The sequence below is a fragment of the Melopsittacus undulatus genome, chromosome Z, assembly GCF_012275295.1.
Source record: "Melopsittacus undulatus isolate bMelUnd1 chromosome Z, bMelUnd1.mat.Z, whole genome shotgun sequence".
Taxonomy (NCBI): Eukaryota; Metazoa; Chordata; class Aves; order Psittaciformes; family Psittaculidae; genus Melopsittacus; species Melopsittacus undulatus.
The window spans coordinates 97,852,049-97,879,037 of NC_047557.1; the positions used below are offsets into that span (position 1 = coordinate 97,852,049).

Sequence of the window (26,989 nt, forward strand, 5' to 3'; positions counted from 1 at the left end):
ACTCAGAGCCTCTCCAGAGAGATTCCCATTAACTTGACACCACATAATGCTCAGTCATGGTGAAATTTCGGGGGGGACACGACACATGACTGTAGAGATACATTTCATAAACAAGGGATTTAGAGGGTTAAAATTACTCTTTCCTATTGCCCTTATGAAGTTTCCCCAATGCAGTGCATCCAGTTCTGGCACCCCATTCTGTCTGACTGTTTTTGCCCACAGAAGTCTTCACAATGATGTGACCTTGGTGTTTGTTTTTCAGCATGCATGGTCCAACTGGACAATGCCCCCACCCCAGGGTCCTGCCAAATCTTGTAGCTGTCTGCTTAGCAGCCATTTATTCGTGTTACGAGGAATTTATCAACAGGTCAGTATGAATTCCCAGCTGACTGCACGTTTCTTCCAAGTGCATGGCATCTGTAAACAAGATCGGTGTGGGTATGTGAGAGTGTGTCTACTCATTGCTAGCGTTACATGTGGGGGTTCTGGTCAATCACATGCATGGTTTTGGAGATACGTGATTGTATTTCAAGCTCTTTGCTTGAAAACCTGAAAGATGCTGAACCTTTATGCACTTGTACTCACTGTGGTGTGTTTTGGGGCAGTGAACATGGCAATCTGTTACCGCACATCTTTAGTTTAGCACACACCCTGTGCATGAAAGTGGGGACAGTGCTGTTGCTGCAAGGAGCTCGTCGCTTCCCAGTACAAAGTACTGCAGTAACTTCCTGGATGAAGTTCAACAGCCAGCTGCCTGCTGAGCTTGGCCACTCTTGAGATATTCCTCTAAGGCAGGCTGCAGCCATAACCAGCCTTTTCAGGCCTGCAGCAGATGAAAGTGCTCAACAACAGTTTCTGGGAAGTAAGCACTGCCCAGAGCAGTGGCTTTTTTGCACCCTTTCTGGCACATGACATGTGTGTTACACCTAAAGCAAAGGGAAGGTTGAGGTGTTGAAGGAGGGGTGGTGTGTAAACCCCTGTGTATCTACAGCTCCGAATATGAGCTGGTTTCACAATGCTGTCTCCATTATTCTGGAAAACTTGATTCCTGACTAACCACAAAATAGATGCCACAGCTCTTGGCACACGAGCCAGTTTCCAGTAGACACTGAGGGTTCCCCTCTGCTATGTTTCCTGTTTGTTTATGCCTGTCTGACTTCCCTCATGGTAGAGCACGGACAGGAGCTGCTTAGTGTCCAACAGGAATTCCAGACGTGAGGGCTGCAGACAAATGTCTGGGCATGTGCTGTAGCCAGATACATACTTGGGCATGGATTCTGTTACAGCTTTGCACAACTTGGACGGGAAAGTTCACCTTTGTACTAAACTGACATACCAATTAGAGTAATGAAAAGCTTGAATCTTTATAGAATAGGGACTGCCGAGCAGTCCTATTTGAGCTTTTTAATGTTTTGAATTGATTGCAGTAATCCAATTACATGGAAGAAAGCAATCGAGTGGGATGGGGTGAAATGCAGTGGGAGATTGCCAAAGATCTTGGCTTCTCAGTGTTGAACACTCTCTCCTGCTCTGATGCTATGTTTGTACATTGAAATTATTCATTTGTTCTTAAAATACAGCCGAGACAATTCACCGAGCCTGAAGGAAATCAGGAATGGATGCCAGCAGCAGTGTGACCGAAAGCCTAATCTGCCTCTCCGCCTTCTCCATACAAGTCCTGATCTGGTCTCTCAAGAGGCCACCATGACTGAATCCCGCACCAAACCACCTATTGTCACTTCAAATGAGATCCACGTGGAAATGGAGCGCACCAACACAGCTAATCAGAAGATGACAGCCAACGCTGGCAATGACAGCGAGCCCAACCTGATTGACTGCTTGATGGTCAGTCCTACCTGCAGCACCATGAGCATTGAGCTGAGTGTCCAGGCAGACAGGATCCTTGGCTGTTATGTTGAAATACTCAAGATGCTGTGAGTAACTATTCTAAACAGCTTTTCGAACAATGTCATCTTAACAATGGGGGCTTTTCCCACAGGACTGTCATCTTCAACATCTTTGGCCAGCAAGCACATGGTTATAAATCTTAACTCCAGCTCTGAAGAGTCCAGCCTTTGAAAGAGACATCTGGCACTGCCAATATGCTCTAAAAATAGCATTGGGAAGATGAAAACAGAAAGCTTATTTGTACAGTGGGCCTCAGGCATGTTACAGAAAATGGGATGTTGTTGTCAGCGGTTTCTGTTTTGTTCTTTGCCCACCAAAAAACATCATCCATTGGCCTCTTCCAGGGCGCTTGGGATTGCCCAAGACAGAGCTAGAAAAAGGCGGGTCTGTGCTAGGCTCAGTGCTTGTGCAGTGATAGGCAGCGCTGCTCCCCTGCCTTCAGCAGGAGTTGGTTGAGGTCAGCATCTTGTCTTCCACTTACTTTCTCTTCACTTTTTTGTAGAGGTTTTATGACTTGTTTGGGTTTACTTGTGTTAGAGTGGAGCCTGTGTTTGTCAACCAGTTGCTTTGGTGCGGCAGACCTCTATTAGTGAACAAATGCTCAAGTAGCCTTTAGAAACTGGTGGCTCTGGTTTCCTGGGAAGCAAATCCTCTCAGTATCTTCAAAAGGAACATAAAATAAAAAGTTCTTCAGGAAAAGCTTGTTTTTCTCCTGGATAAATTCAGAGGAGAAAAACAAAAGGTGGACTGCAGAATGGAAGCCTGTAATAGAGGTGCACTAAAACAACCCTGAAACAGCTCTCTTTGCTTTGACAGCCAGCTCTGCTACTGAGTTGCAGTATGCCTTTGGGCAAAACTGTTACACATCCACATGAATTATTTTTAAGCAATGGAAGATTTTGTGAAAGTTTTGTCCTATGCTTCATTTTTTTTTCAAGATTTGTATTACGAATCTGCAACACAGTTCTTTAAATCACTGCAAACGCACCCATAAGCACACATAGAGAGGTGGAGGTAGAAGAGGTGAATCCAAGATACTGTTCCCATTAGATTCTTGAGCAGGAAGTTGCTGAAGGCTAGTTGGTTTTGTTAATTTTTTTCCCTGGCCTAGTCTCCTCTGTATTTAGAGAAGTTTGCATTGAAATAGCACAGCATCTGACTTCGCTTCATTTGGTGGCTTCACACGCGCAGGTGCTACCTCATGTATTTATTCCCGTCCCCTTGACTCTAGATGTTTTCTATAAACACCATGAACTCTCTCAGTCCTGATGCTGGTTTGCATGCTGACTCACTAAGCATTGACGGTTTTGGTTTCATCACACAGCTGACACACACTGATAAACAAATTCACGAATGGGCATGTTCTTCTGCACAGTCTCTCCACATTTTAAACAGTTGATATGCCAGGTGTCAATTCCCATATAATTCCCTACACTAAGAACTTTTATTTCACTCTGTATCTTAAAATAAGGTATTTTTTGCTGTGCTTGGTGTCTTCTTGAAAGTCAAGCTCTTCAATACCAACAGTGAAAAACAGCACAAACAGTGTTGTTGTTACTGCACAGGTTGTAGGTGGGGAACAGCTTTGTGCCATTTTCCAGCTTGTACAAGGGTAATTCTGTACACACAGGTTGTGTATACAGAATACATGTGTATAGTGAAGGTGTCCTCAACATAGAGAGGACGTGATATGTTAGAACAAGTCCAGAGGAGGCCACAAGGATGATCAGGGGACTGGAGCACCTCCTGTATGGAGACTGGCTGAGAAAGTTGGAGCTGTTCAGCCTGGAGAAGAGAAGGCTGTGTGGAAACCTCATAGCAGCCTTCCAGTATCTGAAGGGGGCCTACAGGGATGCTGGGGAGGGACTATTCATTAGGGACTGTAGTGATAGGACAAGGGGTAACGGGTTGAAACTTAAACAGCAGAGGTTTAGACTGGATATAAGGAAGAAATTCTTTCCTGTTAGGGTGGTGAGGTACTGGAATGGGTTGCCCAGGGGGGTAGTGAATGCTCCATCCCTGGTGGTGTTCAAGACCAGGTTGGATGTAGCCTTGGGTGATATGGTTTAGTGTGAGGTGTTCCTGCCCATGGCAGGGGGGTTGGAACTGGATGATCTTAAGGTCCTTTCCAATCCTAACTATTCTATGATTCTATGATCAGCGATACTACAAAATTGGTGCAGCTTTCCTCAACTACAATGCCAGAGTCCACCTTCTGCTTGAGAAGTCACAACCTATGAGAATACAGGATGGTTTTTAAGGCAGAGACACTGATTTAGGTTCCCTTCCATTCTTGTTCATCCCTTGGTTTTTTTTGGACCTGAAAGCATTAATGCAGAAGTTAGTTCTGCTCCTGATTCTGCTACTGGTTTGCTGGGAGGCTTTAAATAAGTTGCTTCTTTTTGTGCCTTAGTTTCCGTACCTTTAAAATACAAGTAAAGGTTTTGAATGTTGATTTTTAAACTCTTAAACCAGTGATAAAAAAGCATTGTAGAAGGGCCGGTAGTTATTAACAAAAATGCAAGATGATGCTGTTGTGATGCTTATTCTTTGCATGCTCACATTCTTCTTGAACAATGGCTTTCTAATGCACTAAATACTATTACTGTACTTTGAAAATCTGAGACTATAAAGAGAGTCGCAGAACATGCCAGTAGGAAGAAAACATTAATTATAAGACCACTGCTATCCAGTAGCTGAGCTCTCAGCAGGCAGTCACTAAAATAATGTTCTTATTAATAACAGTGGTAAGCCAAACATAAATAAGTTGTTTAGCATTTAATTTAATTGTTCTTTTAGGTGTCTGACTCAATATTATCATCAAAACAAGAGAGTCACCAACAATGATATCTTTTTTACATAATTAACTTAGGACAGCAGGGAGTAATTTATTTAGGCAGATTTTAATTATTGAAAGTCTAGTAAATAAGGATTCTTAAGAGTACCTTCAGCAGAGGACATCTTATCGTTCACCTAACTCCTACACAATACTTACTTTTTTGGGGAAAAAAAGCTCTTCTAAAATTGATAAAAATGTACTAGCAGTTATTTAATAATCACTGCAATACCCCACTTTTTGCACAGAAGGATAATTGTGCAGATTAGAAAGTTCATCTTTGTGGCTGTTACCAATTCACCAAGAATGTCTTTGACCCTTTTCTAATGTAGCTGAGTAACAGAACATAGCTATTGCATGGTAAAGGAGACCAGAAATGATGGCTTTAAGGATGCTGGCAGATGACCCAAAGTCAGGGCAGATTTTAAAGGGGAGACAGTCTCTAGTGGAACATAGTATTTTTGTCCTGTGCTCAAAAAGTGAATCAAACTTCTGTGTCAATATTCTCTAATGCATTCTGGACTCTGATAGTGTTATTGATGCCAGTCAGTGCCTCCTGAGTGCTGCAAGTCTGTAGAAAATACACTAAATTAATTGAAATCTTTTGTTTCATCACATTAAATTAGAGGATCTGAGAGATGGCTCAGTGTTGTCCAGCACCTACTTGCATGTTAATGTTTCCGTGCATTAGAGAATTTCTTGTACAGCCAAACTTGTGCTTGAAGAGCTGTACTGACATTTGCAGTAAAAGGAGCTGTGGATCCTCTTCCTTGGACTAGAACAGGTCTACACTGCTCACAGTGTAATAGCATCAGGAAACAGCAATACAGGTTTGCCAAGGGGCTGACTTTACCCTGGTCCCGAAGACCCAAGAGAGGGGTACAAGTGTTTGGGCATCTGGAAAGACCCTTTTCTGTTCTCAGCAGCCAGGACAGGACCTTTCTAGGGCCTTTCTATGGTTCTACATTTTCTTCTTTTGAAAAACAAAGAAGTCCTGCTCAGAGAAGCCTGAACATAAAAAGAAACCTGTTTTGCAGATAGCAGGTTTATGCCTTATATGACAGGGGGTGTGGTAGGGAATTTGGTACAGAGCAAGGGAAAGAAGGGATAAGGTACATGTCTGGAGGGCTTGGTCATCTTACTGTTTTCTGATAACAGATGAGTTACCTGAAAGATTTTTGGTTGTGCCAAGCTGGAGAAACAAGCTGCTTCTACATAGTTGCTCCTTGTGTCTTTATTGCCCTCTAAAAACAGTGGGCTCCGGGCATGCAATCTCTTGGTGTTAAGACTGACAGCTTTCCGAATGCAAGCACCCACTGGAGCTTCCCCTGCCTCCTCTGCATTCCCCAATAGGTCAGTGGCATGCTCTGAATATCCCAAGTGGATTCTCTTATGTCATGTTTATCAGGGTTGCCCTGGGTTGCTACTGTGTTTTGGATTGTTTGTGCCGCACAGGACACATGGGCAAGTTTTCATTTTGGTGAAAGGTGATCCCAGGGAAGGAAAATGCATTATGTTGGCAGGCCAATAGCAACGATGGCCTAGAGGCGAAATCACTGCAGTTGGGGCTTAATTATTATGGTTAAACCAGTGTTCTGGCCAGCATAGGTTTCTGGGTAGGTAAAGCTGTGTGCAGCAGCAGGTGACTGCTCTGACAGCCTTCACCCACTTGGCACCCTGACCTACCAGCACATGGTGCTTCTCACCTTAAAAGTGCAAATCAGACCAGGTGAGTACATCAGGGAGTCATTCTCCCCCTCTTATAAGGCCAGTTTGGGATTTCAGCTGTATATTAGTGCGAGTGTTGAGCCCAGCACCCTTTGAAGAGCTCCAAAAGGAGTTTGTCACAGGTGCTCCCTCCTCTTCCTGGCATGGCCTCTTTGTCTAGCTCATAGCAGTGGTTGTTAACTGCAGCCAGAGCTAATCTATCTTCCTTTCTTTCCTTGCTTCAAACACTTCTTCTTGTGCTAGAGCTTTGAATGGGTTGAAAAAAAAGAGAAAAGAAAAAAGCGAATGTCTGAAGTGAAAGAAGAGTGCAAATGAGATGAGCACAGACAGAAGGAAGATGTTTTTGAAAAGGGAATAGGTGGGAGGAGGAGAAACACCGTAGGCTTTTAATAAGTAGTTTAGTTTTATTCTTGTGCTATGTTTGTTTCATGTTCCCTAGCTCAGATTGAAGGGATTACAGGCTGTGTAGATGTTATGTTCGGGTCCCATTCATGTGACCAAGCTCTGTGTGTTTCACAGGACACAGTTTTCTTCCTTATTCTCCTCCTAGGAAAACAGGCTATAGTTTATTATCACTGTCCTCTCACAGACCTACTCTGCAGATAGGTGCCACACATAACTCCCAGCTTCAAGAAAAGTGAGGGTGTGATACTGTCCAATTCTGTCTGCAGTTTCACTCGGTCTTAGTCTATTACAAAGCAGCTTTTTAATTCCTCTTGCAATTTCCTTTGAAGATCAGCCATGCAAAATTGATTGGTTCACATTATTACTGATCAGAACTCCACAGACTGCTCAAGGAGGAATGTTAGTGGTGTAACGCTAATCTGAGATGTCACAGGACCTAAGCTTCCAAGTGGCTCTTAGGCTCCTTTGAAGCAGGATTTGTAGGTACTGTGTCTCATGTGATGTGAAACACTGTTAACACCTTTGAATTTCCTAACTCAGCCTTTTCTCTCCTGTAAGAACAATAGCCTGTTCTGAAAGTTGTTTGCTTCTATCAATAAAAATGTGTTGGGTTTAGAGTAAAACTGGCCACAGGTTTAGTAGGAATTTACAGATGTATGTTTATTAAAAAAAAAGAAAAAGAAAGGAAAAGGACTGCTCATTAGACTTATCAGTTCTTTGAGGACCCATGAGCCAGCACTGATGTTGCTTCTTAAGAACACCCTACTCACGCACATTAGTTTTCTTTATGTCCATGAACATGCCTTTGTGGACTGTCCAACATAATGTGTATTATTAATTTATAGAAACTTCTGGTTTCTGTGGTGCTGTAAATGGATGAGACTTTTGGAAATGTATCCATCTTCAGTTTCTCTGGGATAGAACCTTTTCTTTACAAAAAAAAGGCATTATTTTGGAATGGTTCCTGTGCATATGTTGTCTGTTTCTAATGCTATCAGGAGTTACTGTCCATTTGAGAACATTACACTTCGTTCTATCGTAACGAAACGCCATACTTTCGTGCCAAGTTTTCCATAAGCTGCAGCCAATAATCTGACTTTTCAAACTGAAATCCAAAGGGTAGCAGCAGTAAGAGGAGATGGTAGGCTTTGTACATTGCCTTCTACAGACATCCCAAAGTGTTTCACCCCATATGAGATTTACTACTCTTACTTCAGTGTGTACTCATTAGTATAAATTGGAGTGAGAATGGCCTCACAAGGCAGTGCCAGGATCTGGGCTTTGGCTGGTGGGTTCTGTGCCCTGTTTTGGTGCTGACTTTTCCAATTCTTTATCTTCTGTATCCTTCATCCATCCTACAATGATTGTGCTCTTCATGCAGTGCATTGGTAGGGCAGTTAATAAGTGCTAACTAACACCTGGATGTTTGATATCATTTGGAGGAGAGGGGTGGCAGTGTGCAAACTGCTACTGCTGCAGGAGAAGCCATACCTGCTCTACCACATGTGCTCAAGCAGCTGGTATTTACAGGTAGATTGAGATGATATGATGCCAGATTAGTTTGCACTGACCACGCATACAAAACGTTCTCTTAATCCTAGTTTATATGAGCATCTTCTTATGGATGGCTCCTCAGAACCATACAGACCTTGTCTGTATGTATACTGCTCTGTATACTGTACACTGTCTGCAGTATGCAGTATACTGTATATTGTCTATATACTGACAACAGAGATGAAAACAAAATGCATCAGCTGGGAGTTGTGGGTTCTAACAGACACTTCATACTGGGTCCACTGGCCTTGGCTCACTGCGGTGGTTATCTTCATTTATCCTCTTATACTCCTGATCACAGTGTTTCATTCACTAGTCTCTCTCCTCTTAAGCTAAAGACTCTGTACATTTGAATTGATCCATTCCTTTGCGCTGTGGTCAAAATGGACTGGGGTTATGTTTGTTTCTACAAATGAGCTTATGTTTTATAGCAAAAAAATCCACTCCAAAATAAAAAATTCCAATTAAATGCAGAGCAGAGCTGTAAATAGCAATGGCCTGGTAATTGCTGTACTAACTTAGATGAAAGTATTAGTGATTAATTGTCAACAGGTTTCATGAAGTCTTTAAGTTGACATAAAATCAACATGAAGTCACAATGACTCTCTGGAAGTCATTGTGAATACCAGATGTGTTGTGCCTCACTCGAGAATGTGCAGAAAATTCAAAGGGAAATGTCACTGTGTATCTTTTGAGTGTTTCAGTAAAACAGAAGGGTTGTGGTCCCTGCACCGACTTCAAACTTTCTGAACTAACTGTTGACACACCATGTTTAAAACTTGCTAACCTGTTAACAGAGTGTTCATTTTTCAGGTCAGACTATGATGACTGGAGACCAGCCCTCGCCAGCTTGCTTCAGCCTATCCCATTTCCAAAGGAGTAAGTTTGCACTCTCTTAGTATTTACTGAGATATTCTTGTTACTGTTGTTTTATGTTTTTTACTTTATAACATCAAGTAACTGATGGTAATAGGAGCCTTGTGCCTGTAGTATTGATTTAAAATCAGGAGTTACTTTGAGGCAGAGGGACATCTTAATCTTCCTTTCCCATATCTCTAAGATGATGCTGAAGAGAAAAATGGTTAACTGCAGACAGGCAGACAGGAAAGGAAGGAAAGCTGGTGCAGAGAAGGGCAAAGTGAGAGATTTAGTGGAGCAGGATGCTTTACTGTGTATCGTTTGTATTTTGCATTAAATGAAGAAGCTACCCTGTGGATCAGCCAAGCTTCCTCAGAAACCTATTAATGAGCAGTAGTGTTTATAAAACGCAGACCTCCATGGACAAACATTACAACCTGTAATTGTACAATTTGCTAGCTTATCACATCCCCTAATGACCCGATGTCTTGAATCAGAGAGGTCTAATCCTCCATGCCGGGTTACCTGGGCTACAGCGAGAGCTTGGAGATAGGCAACAGAGACATCGTTTGCCTAAGTCAAACGTGTGTCCTGGGGGAGGTGTAAACCATACCACAATGCAAGACACTTTGCAGAATGTCCGCTAATTGCTTTATTGATGTATGATGTTAATTAGTTGTGACCATACTATAATTACACTGCAATTAAAGAATTCACTTGACTTTTCTAGGTAGCCAAATTCTGTAATGATACAGCCTTACTGTAAGCCTTCTGCTATCTTCCTTCTGACTCAAAGCTTTCACTGCCATTAGTCTAAGTCCTTAGACAGGACTCAGGAAAAGCTACAAGATTTGTTCCAAGTAATATTTTGGTTTTCATTCATTTTCTCCCCTAGATTAAGGAAAGAGACTTTACCTGATCTGTTTGGAAAGATTATCCTTTTTGTCTTGTGTGCCCCAGTATCTTAGCAAATCCTTTATTATGTGGAAAGAGCTGAGTAGTGGTTGTGGTTTGGTTTGCTTTGTTTTTTCTTCCATTTCTCTTTTCCCTTTCTTCCATCCTTCTTTAAGTTTATTTCTTTGGTTTTTCCTTCCTTCCTTCTCCCAGATCCTCATACTTTTCTGTTTTAAATTTCAGGGCTCTTGCACATGAGAAATTCACAAAGTAAGTTTTGGGGGCTTGCTTGTTTTATTGAAGGGGGGGGTAGTTACTTAAAATGCTTGTACTAGTCAGTAATAGCCATGGTGCATTATTCAGTATTGTGCCTCTAATATTTTTTACCTGTGAGGGCCTGTAAGCATGTTCTGTTTGTAATAAAAGATGTAATTTTCTTTGTAATATACTGTGGCAGCAGTATCCCAAGGGCTGAAGGCACTGAGTGCTGATAGGGTCTACAAACGTGTTTGTCACTGCATGTCTCTGAAACCTTTTCTAGGCTATTGTGAACAGACAGTGTCCTTGGTAATCACTTTTAGCCCTCACATTTCCTTCCTGTGGAAGCAGTTCAACTTGTTTCTCTGTAAAGTGCATGAATATATATAGTTTAAAGTGTAATTGAAGAGAAATGTGACACTCACATGAATACTGCAACCAGCAACTGCTTATTCTTGTCCTTTTACCTTTTTTTCCCCCAGGGAGCTGAAATATGTGATTCAGAGATTTGCAGAAGACCTGAGGCAAGAAGTGAGTCTGTTCACAGGTTACACAGAGTATTAACAGGGGGAGCTGAAAGAACGCTTGTTCTGAAGATCTCTCCTTAAGTAGTTTGTTTCAAAACATGGTGTGGTTTTGCTGTGCTTATGTTGCTTAGGGAGCAATAGCCGCTCAGGGCACACGATGTTAATATGAATGGTTTCTTGCTTTATGTATAAACGTGTTGTGACCTCCTTATCTGGCATCAGTTGCTGTCCTTGCTCTGCAGTAAACTGCACCCAGGAAGATCTTCCCACTCTGAATCTCTGAAAGCTTTTCTTCCATACAGGAAAAAAAAAAGAAAGCAAAATCCACGGACCCTTACAGCTTACAAAATAACAGGTTTTATGTGGCTGCTTTTCAGTTACATTGTGTGCAAATGACCATAATTCCCATGAATTAGCAGGAGAAAGGGGGTGGGAGGTGTATTACTGGAAGGAGTGCATAGCTTGTAGCCCCATGGTGGCTGACTGCTGCACGTGTAGCTTGTTCAACATCATCAGCAGGAGAAAACCTTAATTAAGACTCCTCTATTAAGCTGTGGGAACAGATACAGTAATCTCTACAGTGGGCCAAATTTAGACTAATGGTAGCTTGCTAGTGCCAGTTCTTCAGTACAGCTTCTTACGTATTCCTGTTAATTTGTGGATTTCCTTCACCCTGACTCTGCTCACATTTTATTATAGCAGGAGTAATAAGAGTTTTTAATGATTGGAAGGAGCAAGCCATTAGCCAACTGCATTTGGTGTGCAGATCACATCAGAAGTGTAGACACACATGGCGGTAGGGTGGGGGGAAAATGGCAGGAGCTCAGAAATTGTAGTCTTTTTGTTTCATTTTCGTTTGTGGTTTTGTTTCTGTTGGGGATGTGTTGGGTTTTGTTTTGGTTTTTCAAGTTAAAGGAGCTGTTCTAGATCAGAGCACATTTGTGTAAAGGGAATGAAAGAGGCCATGCAGTGAGTGATGATGCAGCTTCCCTCCTTGCTTGTACTGCAGAAATGATCCTGTGAGTGGAGACTTGCCTGTAGCTCTGCAGACTGGAATATTAACCATGAATTTCCAGCACAGCCTGGTTTTGTAGTGACTTCTTTTGGCCAAGTGTGGGAGACACCCGTGCTTACTGGCAGGAGCTGTAACCTTCCCAATGTCTTCACTTCTTGGCAGGTCCACTCATGCTTGCTGAGTGTGCGGGCTGGCAAGGATGGCTGGTTCCAGCTCTACAGCCCTGGTGGAGTGGCATGTGATGATGATGGGGAGCTGTTTGCCAGTATGGTACGTGTCTGCCATAATGTGAGTTTAGTAACTTCTTTGCAGTAAGTAATGCTGTTTTGTCATGGTTCTGTAAACTACAAGTACACACCAGGAAATCTAAATCTTTATATCACCAAAGTGATTGAAATTCCTTGCAATCACAATTTGGCTAATATGTCAGCTTTCTCTTCTTGAACTTTGGTTGTTTTTGCACTGTGTAGTGCACAGAACCATGCATATATATATATGTGTGTGTGCATATGTATTTTTGTATTTATAACTACATGTATTTGTCTGTATAAAGAACTCTTTCAGAATATGGAATACTGGGAGGCAGGTGTGACAGACTGTTCCACACATCCACACCTATAGTTTTCATTTATAGGCTACCTTGGAATTTAAAGCCAGCAGTAACACTGAATTAATCAAAGGGTGGATATATAGATACAAAAATATGTTAGCAGTTTCTCTGCCCAATTACATTGTTGTGGGGACATATAATTAGAAACCAGCATTCTATTTCTTAGTAGCTATTTCTTTTGTAACTCTCAGAAAGACTAGACAGAAAATAATAAGTTCTAATCGCTGATGCTGCCACTGGCTTCCTGTGCAGCCTGGGTCAAGTCACGTAAGTCTCACTGTTTATTGATTCTCCATATACCAAGTAAGATGGAAATGGTATTACTTCCTTTCCCTGGTAAGGGGAATAATGTCTGTTGAAGTTGGGTGTACAGTGGAGTGACTTTCAGGGGGATCTATACTTTGTGCATCTCCCTCATGCTGAACATGCACGTCTGTTTCTGCACTCAGAACTTATTATACACTTTAATCCAGATGGATTCGATACCTTTAAAACAGGTAATGGACAAAGAATGTTCAGAAAAGGTTTCATCCCTCTTTACTGATTCTGTCTTTTATGTTTGGAAAGAAAACTTCAGAATTATGAATTTCTCCTGAGAGCTTCTGTGGTCCGCGATATTTGTGAGCATCAGGAGATGGCGTGCATGAGAGCACAGTGCTAACATACATCAATATGCAGTACTCTGTGCCCTTTGCAAGGATGTTGATAAATACTTAAAGAGCTGCTAACGACTAACCATAAAGTTTGGAAAACATCCTGTTCATAGATGGACCTTGCATTAAGTGGTAGCATCAGTATTTTCCATCACTCAAGAAAACTTCCTAAAAAAGCTTAATGATAACTGCATGAAATTAAATCCTTCTTGGCGTTAAGCTTACTGTTTTTAAAGGATACCTTTAAAAACATGGATGCTTAAGAAAATATTTTGTGTTTTTTCTAAAGGCCTTGCTGGTAATGAAGCCACGAGGAAGAAGAATTGCATGGTAGCACATGATCTGCATAGAACTGACCCCACCATGGCGTGGTTGTGATACTTTCAGCAGTGTTGAACATAGTCCAGGCAATACTATGAACCAGGGGAACCACAGAACGTATTTACAAGTTTATTGTAATATAGACTTAACTGTAGTTAATGGAGCTCTTACTGCCCAGATCATTGGAAACTACAAATTGTCACATAGTGCTCTGCCAGCAAACTGGTGAATCAGCTGTCTGGGCCATAAAATAGGACTTTAGCAGGGAAACTGGAATTGTCTGCAGCTAATCTCTAGGACTTTTCAATGGGAAAGAATATTGCCAATATCTTTTGTGAGAAGAGACTCTTAACGTTTCATTTGTAAAAGTGGCTTTGCATTTCTGCCATAGGTGTTACTATGTGATATCATCTGATGCTCTCTGGAGGTAGAAGTCTGCGGGACAGTGTTGTCAACTAGTGGACTCAAGAGAGTTTTACTCAGGCAGTGTTCTCAGCATTTCTTTCCTTTCAGAGAAAACTGACCAAGAGGGAAAGCAAGATAATGACAAAAGAGCATGTGAAAGCACATGAAGTCATCTCTGACTTAGGGCTCAGGACTGCTTTCTTAAGGCATTCCTTCCTTTCCCAGTCAGTTCCTGTCTGCTCATTCCAAACAGGTGATTTTGGTTGTCACCACCCTTGAACCAAGGCTAGTGTTCAGCTGGCACCACTGCCTTTTTACCTGGGAATCCAGCCCACACAACCCTTGCTCACCAGTTGGCACTTCCAAAGAAACTGGATTACAAACAGATGTGAAGGAAAAGTCTCCTGTGGTTCCCCTGGGGCTGGGTTCATCGTGTTACTAGAGATGGGGACAATTGCACAGCTGCTTTGATGTTTCCTGGGGAGCCTGTATCAGGCCTCTGTCAGCTGCGCTCCCTCATGGAGGAAAACTACCCATGCCCTCAGATCTCACTAGGTATCACTTCCAATCAGCAATAAAGCTGTTGAGAGATTGCAACCATAATGGTAATGAGGGACCCCTTTTCTGTAGATTTGTCTGCGTTTTGTGTGACTGTCTTAACAATGTCGCTTCCAGAGGTATATATGTTTCTTAGGCTAGCGCCTCTGATTTAGTTCTGTTTCTCAAATAGGTGCATATTTTAATGGGATCCTGCTATAAAACAAAGAAGTTTCTGCTTTCGCTGGCTGAAAATAAACTGGGACCTTGCATGCTACTGGCCTTAAGGGGTAACCAGACAATGGTTGAGGTAAGCCCTAAACATAACGTGGTTATGGTTTACGAGCAGTATTCAGTAGTTACGAGCAGTATTCACACTGCCTTTCCCAGAATTAGGTCTAGTAGAACTATAGAAACTAAGCTCAGGTTTGTGTCATATCAAAAACCAGCAGTCCTGTTTCTCTTCATTAAGTGCAATGGAATGTTGTTGTTCTGCAGTGCAAATTACACGAACGGTGGGTACAAGAATATCTGAGAGAGATTATTTGCTCTAAGTCAGAGAGGCTAAGGTGGGAAATAAATGGCCATCCATGATGATGTAGTGTGGCGAAGGGTCAGAACTCAGAGCCACAAGGCTTTCCCATGACCAAATTCCTGATGCTTATCCTGCCACATGCAAAATGAACAGTGCCTAGGTACTGTATTTACAAAACCTTACTTACTTGCATTAATAAACTGATTTTTGTGTGCTTGTGATTGGTTGGTTTTGTTGCACTAATAGTTTAAACATATTTTTCTGGGTTTCTTTGAAGATGTTTCTTGATAAATGCCATCATGCATTTTAAATGGAAATAGAGCATGGTTAAATAGGTGGAAGGAATTACAGTTTTTCCTTGAGCTAGATCTGTGTGTGCTAATTTAATCCAGTAAATAACAGAGTGCGCTGTGTGAATTTGAATATAATGTTGCTTGATTTTTTTCATTAAAGATAATTAGAAATGATGCAGGGAATAAAAGCTTTGCATTCTAATTGCAACTGCATGATGTGTGGCTGGAAAGGCAAGGCAGCGTGAGGGGTGCAGCTTGTGTCCTAAGCCCATGCAACCCATTGGAGTAATTCCCTGGTGTCTAACTTGCTCCTGTCTAGCACCTATGGCAGCCTCTGCCCAGGGGTGAGTGAGTCATATTCCCAGTGAGATGTAAGGTGTTCTGGCCACAGCAGCAAGCTCCCAGAATCACCTTTTCTTGGAGCCTCCCTGACCATTCCTTAACCTGCCTCACAGACAGGATATACTTCACCTGCATTTTGCTTGAGCTTAGGGACAGAAAATCCAGCACTTAGGAAGCTGCTTTGCTCTGCTGCTGATGTGCTGATATCCCAAGTGTGCCAATCTGCAGTCTAGCCAGTGTACCTGGGAAATACTGGATCGATTGTACCTGTTCTGAATCAGGCTGTGGTATGAATCCATCTTCCAGGACTGATGCAAAGTAATTGCGCCTCTCAGTCAGAAGGAATGAGCACTAATGGAAGGCAGGATAGATAGTCTGACTTTCAGACATTACAGTTCATTCTTTACGGATAAAACTTGGTTTGTTGTGTTGGAAAGTCAGCAAAGGTTGCTGTGATCCTCTCATCTAGCCTGAATAATGCGTGCTCTCAGAACTTACCCAAGTAATTTAGGCTACATGGCCAATGTAATTAGGATATTTGGAACCAACTGAATATAAATCCTGTAGTGACCACTCTTCTTTCTTTCTGCTGCTAGATTTTGTGTCTGATGCTGGAATACAACATCATTGAAAATAATGACACCCAGCTCCAGATCATCTCTACCCTGGAAAGCACAGACGTGGGAAAGAGAATGTATGAACAGCTGTGTGACAGGCAGAGGGAGTTAAAAGAGCTGGTATGTCACCGGGCATGCAGTATTGCCATAGCACATTGTGGCCTGTCCTCTCCAGAAATGGAGGTACAAAAGAAAGACAAGCAGGGTGTGAAATTCCCAGTTAACAACAGGATGGGAGCAGTATTTGGAGGATTTTACTGTGAATATATATACTGAGTGAGATTTACTGATGTGTCTAATCCCAGACTATGTTTATGAATGATATTCAATAACCTGCTTAGGATCTGTGTGAAAGAAGGTGAAATCCTGATGTCTCAAGATCTTGTAAGTCAGCTTGTCAAATTCTGCCACCTTTTGACGTATGAATAGCAAATGGGTCTAGTGCTGGCCAGCATTTCTTAATGCTGTGACATTCATAACACTTCATGAGATCTTTAGGTCTGGCTCTCAGAGGAAGAACCTATGAGAAAAAGATTCCCCCCTCTTCTTTTTCCTCCTAGTTTTAAAGATGGGATCTGCAGTTTGAGTGCTCTCATTAGTACTTTTTCACCTATGCAGACATACCCATAATCTTCCTCTTCCCTCTTCCACACTTGTATTTGTTGTCTTTAACCCCTGCCTGAAATGCATATGCTTTTTCTGAAGTCAAACAGATGATTTTATCAGCTGTGCAGCCTCAACCCCTTTGCTATCTTAACCCAGCATTTTAAGGCTGTTTTCTTTAAAGTGAAAGTAACCAAGTAATGCGAGGCTGAATCAGAGAAAATGCTGACCCACAGCATGAAGCTCCATTTAGTGAACGTCCCCTGGGTAGCAACAGGCCTGCATCTAGCACGCTCAGGAAAGAATCTGTCAGTGCAGAAAGAGCAGGGACAAAGTGGAAAGGCTGGCAGGGAGCTTTGAAATTGGAGCAGGGTTCGCCCTAGCATTGAGCTTGATAGGCTTCAGATGGTCTGAAATGCAGAATGGCAGCTTGTTTGACCAACATATCTTCTGTCTTACAGCAAAGAAAAGGTGGTCCCACAAGATTAACACTGCCATCCAAGTCCACCGTAAGTTAATCACATCAATAGAGAAACAAGCTTTATCTTAACATATTTAGACACTTGGTTTATGTTTGCCATGTGGCACAGGGGTTTTGGTGAGCTGAGAGCGGAGTCATGCACTCTCTCTGTCAACACAACTGGAGTTTACACAAGTAAGGGTGTATTTCTGCTCTTGGGCCTGTGCAGCAGTTTCCAATACAAGTCAAAGCCTCAGGCTGTCATGTTTATACTGGTGTGCAGATTTGGAATGACAGATTTTGGGGCAGAATTTTGCATCAAAAAAAGCAGATTTCACGATGTCCAGTTCTGGATCTTAGACAAGCAAGAGACTGCATGCAAGAGACTGCAAGAGACCGATCACTGTTGCAGTCAGGGCTGGTGTAAACCCAGACTAACTTCACTGAGGCCAAGTGGTGGTCCTGAGTATGGTTTGGATCTAGAACCTGCAGTGAAACATGAAGTTAAAAGGCCCACTGAAGCCTTTGTGTCTCGTAAGGATACACACGCAAAGAACACTTCAGTCCTCATGACTGGATAAATTTTTCCCAGGGTATGTGAAGCAACACTGCCACAAGAGCCCAACTGCATGCCAAACAAACTGAAACTTCTCTGTGTGGTTCTCTATTACTGTAAACAAGTCTTGTAACTATGCAGCTCCTGCTGGTTCACAGTGTCCGTGATACCACTGCACACTGCAGGCTGAGGAGTCTTTAGTCTTGCTCATCCACCTCTGGTTTGCTTTCAGGATGCAGACCTGGCCCGCTTGCTAAGCTCAGGATCTTTCGGGAATCTGGAAAACCTCAGCCTGGCCTTTACCAATGTGACAAGTGCTTGTGCTGAGCACCTCATTAAACTGCCTTCTCTCAAGCAGCTGAACCTGTGGTCAACTCAGGTAAGTGCTTTGCAGCCTGAAACTCAGAGCAGGAACCAGCGCTGACTAATTCTGAAATTTCACATTACATCAGCATGAGAAGAGAGTGTGAAGAGGCTTGTTTAGAATGAGTTTGTCTTTGTGCTATTTTTGCAGGGCCTGTCTATGGTCTAGCTCATCTTGGAGGCTGATTTTTCTTTGCCACCTTTTTTTTTTATTATTATTTCTTACATTTTATTTTCAGTTATAAAGGAGCTGCTGCTTGGGTTGGATGTTCCAATTGGGTGTTGTTGATAACTGTGTATTTTGCTGTGCTGCTTTTCATCTGAGAAGCACTTATGCTTTCTCCCATTTGGGGTGACAGAAGGGAGTCTGTGCAGCTCATCTGGTCAAGTGGAGCAGAGTCTTTGCAGTGCAGGCAATGAACTGCTCTGAATACTGATCAACCAGAGTTTCTTTAAAAACAACACCAACAAAAAGAAACTCAAATAATGAATAAATGGAAGGAAACTATAAATGAGAATGTGGTTATTCCCTGCCCATGGCAGGGGGGTTGGAACTGGATAATCTTAAGGTCCTTTCCAACCGTTAACTATTCTATGATTCTATTTTGTAAGCAAAAAAAAGCCAAGTTAACTGTAGATTATTCAATTGTTAAATGAAAGAGCTTTTTTAAGTTTCATTTTTCTTCTACATTTCCCTGCTGGTTTTGGTCTCTGAGATTCTCCATTGAACAGGTTTTCCCCATTTTCTGTTAGCACCTATTTGCAGTGTTCACTGAAAATATGTTTATTCTCAGTGCAACCACAAAAAGCAGCGTTTTTTTTTCCCCACCCAAGTGTCATGTAAATAATTTTGTTTTGTTTTCATAACTACTTTTGTATCCCAGAAATTTCCTCTTTTTTTTGTGTGGGGAATATGAAGGCCAGTTTGATTGCTTGCTTGTTTTAACACTGTCTTGTGTCTCCTCCAGATTTGTCCTAACAATGTAACTTTGGGATTTGAAAACTTTGATGCTTCTTGCTCAAAATGGGTTTGATTTATAATTGGACAAAGAGCCTGCTTTTTGTATCAGCTTTTTTTTTTAGTTATTTAAAAAAAAGGAAAATGTTTAAATTCCATTTATTTTGTGATACCCTGGTTTCCATTAATCTAGGATTTAGCAACAACAGAAACCAAGTGGGTCAATAGAACAATTACCAATCAATAGTGCATTGTTCTTGAGACCAAAATAGCTAATTAATACCACTTGCATTTTGCTCTTGTTTTGTGATGTGGTTGGGAACTAGCTGAGCCTGCCATAACCATCTTGTATAGCCCTGATGGGAACGCCTTCATACAAAGTCCAGACTTCAAAGGCACCATTCTGATTAAATGATGGCCTGTGGTTAAGTGTGCACAAGTCACTTAATTTTTCTGTTCCCCATCTGCAAAAATGGGGATAAAACTATTTGCTTTCTCTCCTGTCATTTGAGACTGTGGTAAACAATCAGAGTGTGGCTTTGAGGGCTGATCTGCAAACCTCGTTTCAATGCGTCCTGTTTGCACTGAGCAGCTCGCACGTGATGTTCATGCACTGTTTGAAAGCAGTTCTGCTTTTGCCCCACAGTTTGGAGACGCAGGGCTGCGGCTTCTCTCTGAACACCTCACGATGCTGCAAGTGCTCAACCTCTGCGAGACGCCTGTCACAGATGCTGGGCTGCTGGCACTTAGTTGTAAGTGACCAAAATAAGCTACAGAGGAAAATGACATGGGTTCGGAGGAATTCACGTGGGTTCAGACAGAAGATTGATTTCTCGGCTGCCACGGCGCTGCTTCCGCAGGGATTTAGGACAGGGTTTGGTTGTGTTTGAGTTTAAACTTCCCTTCTCCCTGCCCACTCAAGTGGCTGGGCTGTTAAGCTGCAGGCAGGGGAAGCAGGAGGATGATTTGAGCCCAGTGCTCGGTGGGCTTTGCTGTCCAAGACTTTACTCTGGCTCTGCCTCTGACTTTACCAGTGGCACTTGTCTCGATCTTATGTGGTGACCTGTTGCCCTGAGACTTCTCAGCTTTGTTTTGTGTGTGGTGTCCCCTCCGGTGGAAGCCTGACCTTGTGATGCAGGAGGGGAAGGTTGCAAAACAACATAGCAAGTTATTAGTGAGTTTTGCAATTGTGAGCGGCAGGTTTTGTACCCTCTCTGGCCCTTTTCTGTTTCTTCGTTTTGGGGAGGTGAAACTCTTCTATTTAAATTAAGGTGAGACAGAGCAGGGCCATCTAAGCAGCATTCAGGATTCCCCCATGTGCTGCGAGCTGCTCGACGTGCCAGAATGAAACCCTTTCCTACACAGTGTATTATAAACCTCGCCTGTTGGGTTTAAAGGGCTCCTTTAATAGGCTTGATCCTACACAGACATGCCAGACAGGCCAGTAGTTATGGCTCATCTTAGGAAACTATTCTGCTAAGTACTGGAGCCTAAAATGGAAATGGGGGGAGGGAGGACTGCTGGATCAGCAAGGCCCCTGCGTGCACCGGGCACTGAGAACAGGCACTACGCAGAATAATGTGCAGGAAACTGATTATGAGAAGTTGCCTGAACTCCTTTGAAGTCAGCGGACTTAAGCATATGCTTAATGGCCCTTCCTAAATAGGGACTTTTTCCTGGATGAGGGCCCAAACAGCTGTTTATCCATTTGTACTTCTATATTTTACACTATTCAGCTTTTTCCTGAGTGCACCGCACACAGTCATGTCTTGTTTATGCTTTGACCTACCGTAAGCTTGATATTTAAAGAAAATGCAGCATGATCATAAATATCTGTGTTTTCTGTTGTAGCCATGAAGAGCCTGTGTAGCCTGAATATGAACAGCACCAAACTTTCAGCAGATACCTACGAAGATCTCAAGGTATTTCTGAATTGCACCCACTAAAGATAAAAAGTAGCTGGCCCCATGGAGGAGTTGCACATTTAGGAAGTGCATGGTGATAGTGCTTAGGGCAGAGAGAACTGGCCTCGTGGAGTGGGTAGCATGAAAACCTTCTGAAGAGGGTGAAATTGAGTGGTTTGGGGAGGTGATGATGGAAAACAGCATTGTGAGATTGCTGGCTTTGATTGACTCAGGAAACAGTTAATATGCTGAATAGATGAGTATGAGATGGAATCAGAAACTGAGTTTTTTCACCAGTGCTATCAACAGTAAAGATTTCAGAAAGGGGATCATATTGCTTGTTTCTGGTGAGGATACAGAGACAGAATCTAGTTCACACCGCCAGAGCTGTGTCTTGTACTCTTAACAGGATCAAAAGTAACGTGGATGAACAGCGTTATGGAGCCATGATGCAGAATGCAAGGGGAGAATTAAAAGCACTGGGGAAGGTGCAGGTTTATCTTTGATGCCTTTTGGACTGGACCTGGGCTTTAAACAGAAACACCTGCACAAATGCCCAGTTCCCAAGTTTGACATGTGAGATTTGCACTGTGAATTTACAACTGCCCCAGCAAAATGGTGTAAAGAACTAGAATGTAGCTGTGGGAGAGGAATAGCCCAGGTGGTTTCAGGCAAAGACTGCCCGAGATGTGTTGGCTTTCATGACTTTGTGTGGACTTTGTCTTCACTCTGATGTTGCGTGAGTTGCATCTCCCAAAGTCTTACTCTGTAAACTCAAGGGCTGAAGAAGAAACTCAATATTATGTTGTCTTGTGTGTTGAAACCTTCATTTGTGCCAGGCTTACAAACTTGGGTTGAGTTTCGAACTTGAGGCAAGTTCTGAAGCTGCTCTGCTTTCAAACTGCAGCATCTCTCTTTGGTTCTGGCTGTGGAGCCAGGGCTCCCCAGGGACTTGGTTGCAATGCTGCTGGTGTGGATTCTTCAAGATCAAGTTTTCAAAGCTTGTGTCACAATTGTATATGCAAAGGAGTTGTCCTTGGAATTAACAGCTGGTTTGCAGACGGGTTCACACAATGGAGCTTGTATCAGGCCTCAAGGGTTTACAGACAATCAAGGTCAATGCTGCATTTGGCCTAGGGCTCTGAAATCAAGTCTATTGAAATGCTCCCCTAGTCCAGCCCCTGCTTCTGAGCCCCTTTGCCACTAAGTTCGTACCAAAACTCATGTTTTCCTAACCAGTTCCCTCTGCTCTGGTATTGCATTAGCAGTCCTTAGCAGCAGCTGAGAAAGTGACTTGCCAGGGCAAACAGCAAAACCGGCTGTGAGCAAAGGCCTGATGATTGCAGAGAATTAAGAAAGCCGAGGAAACTTGTGCGTCACTTTTTCCCCCCTCTCACCTCTTCCATTGAGATTTATCTAAGTGGCCATTTTTGTGAGAGCTCTGTGTGTGTTCAGAAGGAGGGTAATAGCTTCTTCCCCTGGGGCACATGGTTGTAGGTCTGTTGGGAACAGCTCAGACTTCAAAGAACATGTTTTTGATACAAATCTTTCCTTCTTCTCCCCTTGGTCTGTGAGAGTACTTGGGGCACACGCCGGCGATGACATTTCCTCTCCCTTCTCCATCCCCCTCCCCACTAAACACGCCTGCACACACACAGACACCCACATATGTACCAGGCAGGCTGAACCAGACAATAAATAAACACCCACTACTGAAGTCATTATTGCCTAACTGAAAAATTATTTGCTGGCAGTGTCTGTAGGATTATGACTAGCTCTTATCAAAATATGCATGCACATAAATCAAGGAGTGAGGTAATAATGACTCCTAGAAACTTCCAACTCCTCAATTATGCCCTAGCCTAATTAAATGTGTTTGTTTGTTTTGAGAGAATTAACCATGTGATTATGGTCAGGGAGCATGGAAACAGGATCAGCAAGTGGGAACCCTGCAAACAGCAGATTCACCTCTGCCTCGTGCAGGGTAATTGAGGAACAATATGACCAACAGCAGTGAGTTGTGGAAAGGAGACTACAAAGACACCAAAAGCTAATAAAACACACTCAGATTGTTTTAATACATGGAGGGAAAAATCAAGCAGTGACAGAGTGGAGGCTGAAGAAGTAGCGTGTTGGCTGTTTGCTGCAGTTTGACAAATGGGTTTTCATAGAATCATGGAATGGTTTGGGCTGGGAGGAATTAAAGCTCATCCAGTTCCAACCCCCTGCCATGGGCAGGGATACCTTCCACTAGAGCAGGTTGCTCCAAGCCGATTTTGCTATGCCTGTGTATAATGAATGGGACCTGATCTGGATGTGGTGGCTGGTGCATGGGTGCTACCAAAGCCACTGGTTGGACTTGGTCCTGTGTGTCCATGAAGGCTCTGCCCTGTGTCCCTTCATTAACACCTGTATGCTCCCGATCACTGCTGAGCTCAGCAGTGGTACTCTGCAGGGTGTAGTGCATCTCCCTGCGCTTTATGGCTGATAGATCCATCCTCCCTGGATGCTGATGGTATGGATTTGCCAGGAACGTTATCCCTGAGTCCTAAACACATAATTAATTCTGCTTTTTCCCTACCATCCCGCACAGGCGAAACTACCCAATCTGAAGGAAGTGGATGTCCGCTACACCGAAGCGTGGTGAAATCTCTGCCTCCAACTCTTCCCTTTTGCTTCTTGCGAGGAGGAAAGGATTTTTAAAACAAACAGAGAAAAAACAAACTAAGAAATAACTTTTGTCTAATCCCTGTAGAGCAGTGAGTTTTGGGGACTTGATGTCGGGAGTTGTGGCTGTGGGGGAGAGGAGTGGTGTTGTGTGTGTGTGTGCTGGGGGGGGACAGGGCAAGCCTGGACCTGGATGGATTCTTTCAGCTTTGTGATTTCAGAATCTACATAAATTTAAATAGAAAAGTAAAAAAAAAAAAAAAAAGGAAAAAAAGAAAAAAAACCAACTTTGTAGCAGCAAGAGGATTATAAAGAAGAAAAAAAAACAAAACAACAAAAAAAACCTTTGTGGGTTTTATTTGCCTTTGTGTTTTATGCGGTGTGGAGAAAAAGAATAATTCGTTTGTCGTTATTTGCCTTGGCTGGCACCCGTCCAGTCAGAACTCTGCCACCAGTTCTGCTCCAGAAAATCCGACTTACAGAAATCTCAAGAGGAGAAAACCAAAACCAGTATGATTTTCACCTCCCCCCCCTTGTCCTGCAGTTGTTACGCAAAGTAGTTGTTTTTTGTACATAAGATTTACATTATGCACCTATTTAAGAAAATGGTTCACAAATAACAGGTCTGGGACCTGTCTGTTATTTATGAGTTGTTAATTCTTTTACCTTTTCTTTCTCTTTTTTTTGCGTTTAGAACTGTATAAACTAGTTTGCTGTCTTGTTATTAGTATTTCTTTTTTAAAGGATTTGTCCTCTTTGAAGAATTGCCTTTCAGTAATGCATACTGTATTATACTCCCTCTGTCACAACATCCATCGCATTGTCCTTTCCGACTTCGAAATGCCTCTACTGTTATAAGATATTTCCTTCCTGTTACCAAGTAGGAAGGAAAATATCTCTCATGGGGTTATAGCTGTAGGGGGAAGGGTGCAGAGATTAATACAAGCCACATTTCCTTCTGAAGCCTATAAGCTTTTTCTAGTCTTTTAAACTGTGTCAGGTTTAAATGTGGGGATAGGAACGAGATACCGTGTATTTTGCCAATGGGGTATTCGCCAAACTCTGTAGCTTTTACAAGTTGCCTCCGTTGTTTTCTGTGTACGTCCAATATTTCAGAAAGAGAAAAAAAAGCTCTCCCTCCATGTTGTGCATCAGTTCGTTCTGTTCCCCCCCCCTCCCCTTCCCTTTCCCTCACTACCTGTTCTGTGCACGCATTGTTCTGCATGTTCCTCTGGGGAGACTGAAGAAATAGCGTTGTTGCTGATCTGATAGCTCTGACCTGTCTGTAATGTGACTGCTACATTTTTCAAACTCCACAATTGCTTAGAAGGTGATTTTTTTTTTAATAATTGTGGTTTCTTTTATATCTGCGCTGTCAAATTCTTTTTTTTCATAATGAGCCTTTGTTGTACAGACCTGCTTATTTAAAAAAAAAAAACAAACCAAAACAAAATGACGTTTTCTTTCTTCTGTTTAACACCTTTATTTCTTTATTTTATTCTTCAGCACCTCAAGGTTTCACATACAGCCAATTATTTTTTTTTATATATAAAAATATATTATATTTAATCTTATTCAGTGGAAGCCAAGCTTTTGAGTTTTGTTTTTTTGGTTTTGTTTTATGTGTTTTTTTTTGTGTGGGTTTTTTTGTTTGTTTGTTTTGTTTTTTGTTTTGTTTGTTTGGGCTTTTATTTTGTTTTTTATTTTTAACCTTTGTTGCTGCCCAACTCATGGGGTTTCCCCCTTTTTTTATTTTTTCCCTTTTTTCCCTTTTTTCCCTTTTTTCTTTTTTTTTTCTTTTTTTTTTTTTTAATGAGTGAAAGGGGAATTGAGTCTTAACTCAAGTAACGTGCCAGGTTTTCCCCCCTTCAAATCCCAAGCTGTATGCAGATGCAGTATGGGAAGGAAGAATTAAAACAAATTAGAAGAAAAATTAAGCCAACATTTTCCTTAGCACTGTTGCTTTTACCAATGGTTTACTACTACTGTTCTGTAGCTGTGTACAAAGAGATGTGAAATAATTTCAGGCAAAAATAAACTGTAAGTGAGTATCTTTTAGCTGCGTGCTTTGTGTTTTCTTTCTCTGGCCCAGTGATGTGGGGATGCTGTGGGAGGTGCAGAGACACCAGAGCTGGAGGGTGATGGCTTCATGAGGATGGGGTCTCAAGGAGCCATGGGCTCTCAGAGCTTGCTCCGTGCTGCTGTCATGGAAGCGTAGAATCACAGAATGGTTTGGATTGGAAATGACCTGAAGATCATCCAGTTCCAACCCCCTGCCATGGGCAGGGATGACTCCCACTAGACCATGTAGCCAAAGGCTCTGTCCAGCCTGGCCTTGAATACTATCAGGGATGGAGCATTTGCCACTTATCTGGGCAGCCTGTACCAGTGCCTTTCCACCCTGACAGTAAAGAACTTCTTTATAAAGAACCTTATATCTAACCTGAACTTCCCCTGTTTCAGTTTGAACCCATTACCCCTTGTCCTGTCACTACAGCCCTTGATGAACAGCCCCTCTCTGGCATCCCTATAGCCCCCTTCAGATACTGGAAGGCTGCTATGAGGTCTCCACACAGCCTTCTCCAGGCTGAACAGCCCCAACTTTCTCAACCTGTCTTCATATGGGAGGTGCTCCAGTCCCCTGATCATCCTTGTGGGCTCCTCTGGACTTGTTCTAACAGTACCATGTCCTTTTTTATGTTGAGGGCACCAGAACTGCACACAATACTTCAAGTGAGGTCTCATGAGAGCAGAGTAGAGGGGCAGGACCACCTCCTTCAACCTGCTGGTCACGCTCCTTTTGATGCAGCCCAGGATACGGTTGCTTTCTGGGCTGTGAGCACACACTGAAGCTGGCTCATGTTCATTTTCTCATCAACCAACACTCCTGCTCTGTGCACCTTGGTGTGCCTCAGTACTGCCTCTCTCCTCCCATCTGCAAAGCAGAGCACCGGGGGTGTTTTCCACCAGTCATCAGATTTCAAGGCACCATAACCTACAAGGAAGAGTCCTTGGGCAACGGTCTAATGTGAAGAGGTTGGAACTAGATGATCTTAACGTCCTTTCCAACCCTAGCCTGTGATTCTGTGATAGGTGAAGGAGGACAGTTGCTCCCCTGTGCAGCCAGTTCTTGCATCCCTACCTTAGACCATTTATCTCTGCACCATTCCTAATCCTTCCCA

At 42.6% G+C, this 26,989-nt stretch overlaps 1 protein-coding gene across 2 annotated transcripts in view; it reads left to right on the top strand.

Annotated features, from left to right (window-relative positions):
- Positions 1-25,865, top strand: part of CMIP (c-Maf inducing protein) — a 138,286-nt gene extending 112,421 nt beyond the window's left edge. The window contains exons 9-21 of one of the 2 annotated variants that reach the window (XM_031051842.2): positions 263-367; positions 1,581-1,934; positions 9,245-9,310; positions 10,427-10,453; positions 10,924-10,972; positions 12,146-12,271; positions 14,703-14,819; positions 16,276-16,416; positions 17,361-17,408; positions 18,148-18,294; positions 19,883-19,988; positions 21,088-21,158; positions 23,734-25,865. In XM_031051842.2, the coding sequence (XP_030907702.1) occupies positions 263-367; positions 1,581-1,934; positions 9,245-9,310; positions 10,427-10,453; positions 10,924-10,972; positions 12,146-12,271; positions 14,703-14,819; positions 16,276-16,416; positions 17,361-17,408; positions 18,148-18,294; positions 19,883-19,988; positions 21,088-21,158; positions 23,734-23,787 (1,411 nt within the window). In that variant the 3' untranslated portion in view covers positions 23,788-25,865. The remainder of the gene's footprint in view (positions 1-262; positions 368-1,580; positions 1,935-9,244; positions 9,311-10,426; positions 10,454-10,923; positions 10,973-12,145; positions 12,272-14,702; positions 14,820-16,275; positions 16,417-17,360; positions 17,409-18,147; positions 18,295-19,882; positions 19,989-21,087; positions 21,159-23,733) is intronic. The other variant, XM_005152155.3, reaches the window with a different exon arrangement.
- Positions 25,866-26,989: the final 1,124 nt, after the last annotated feature.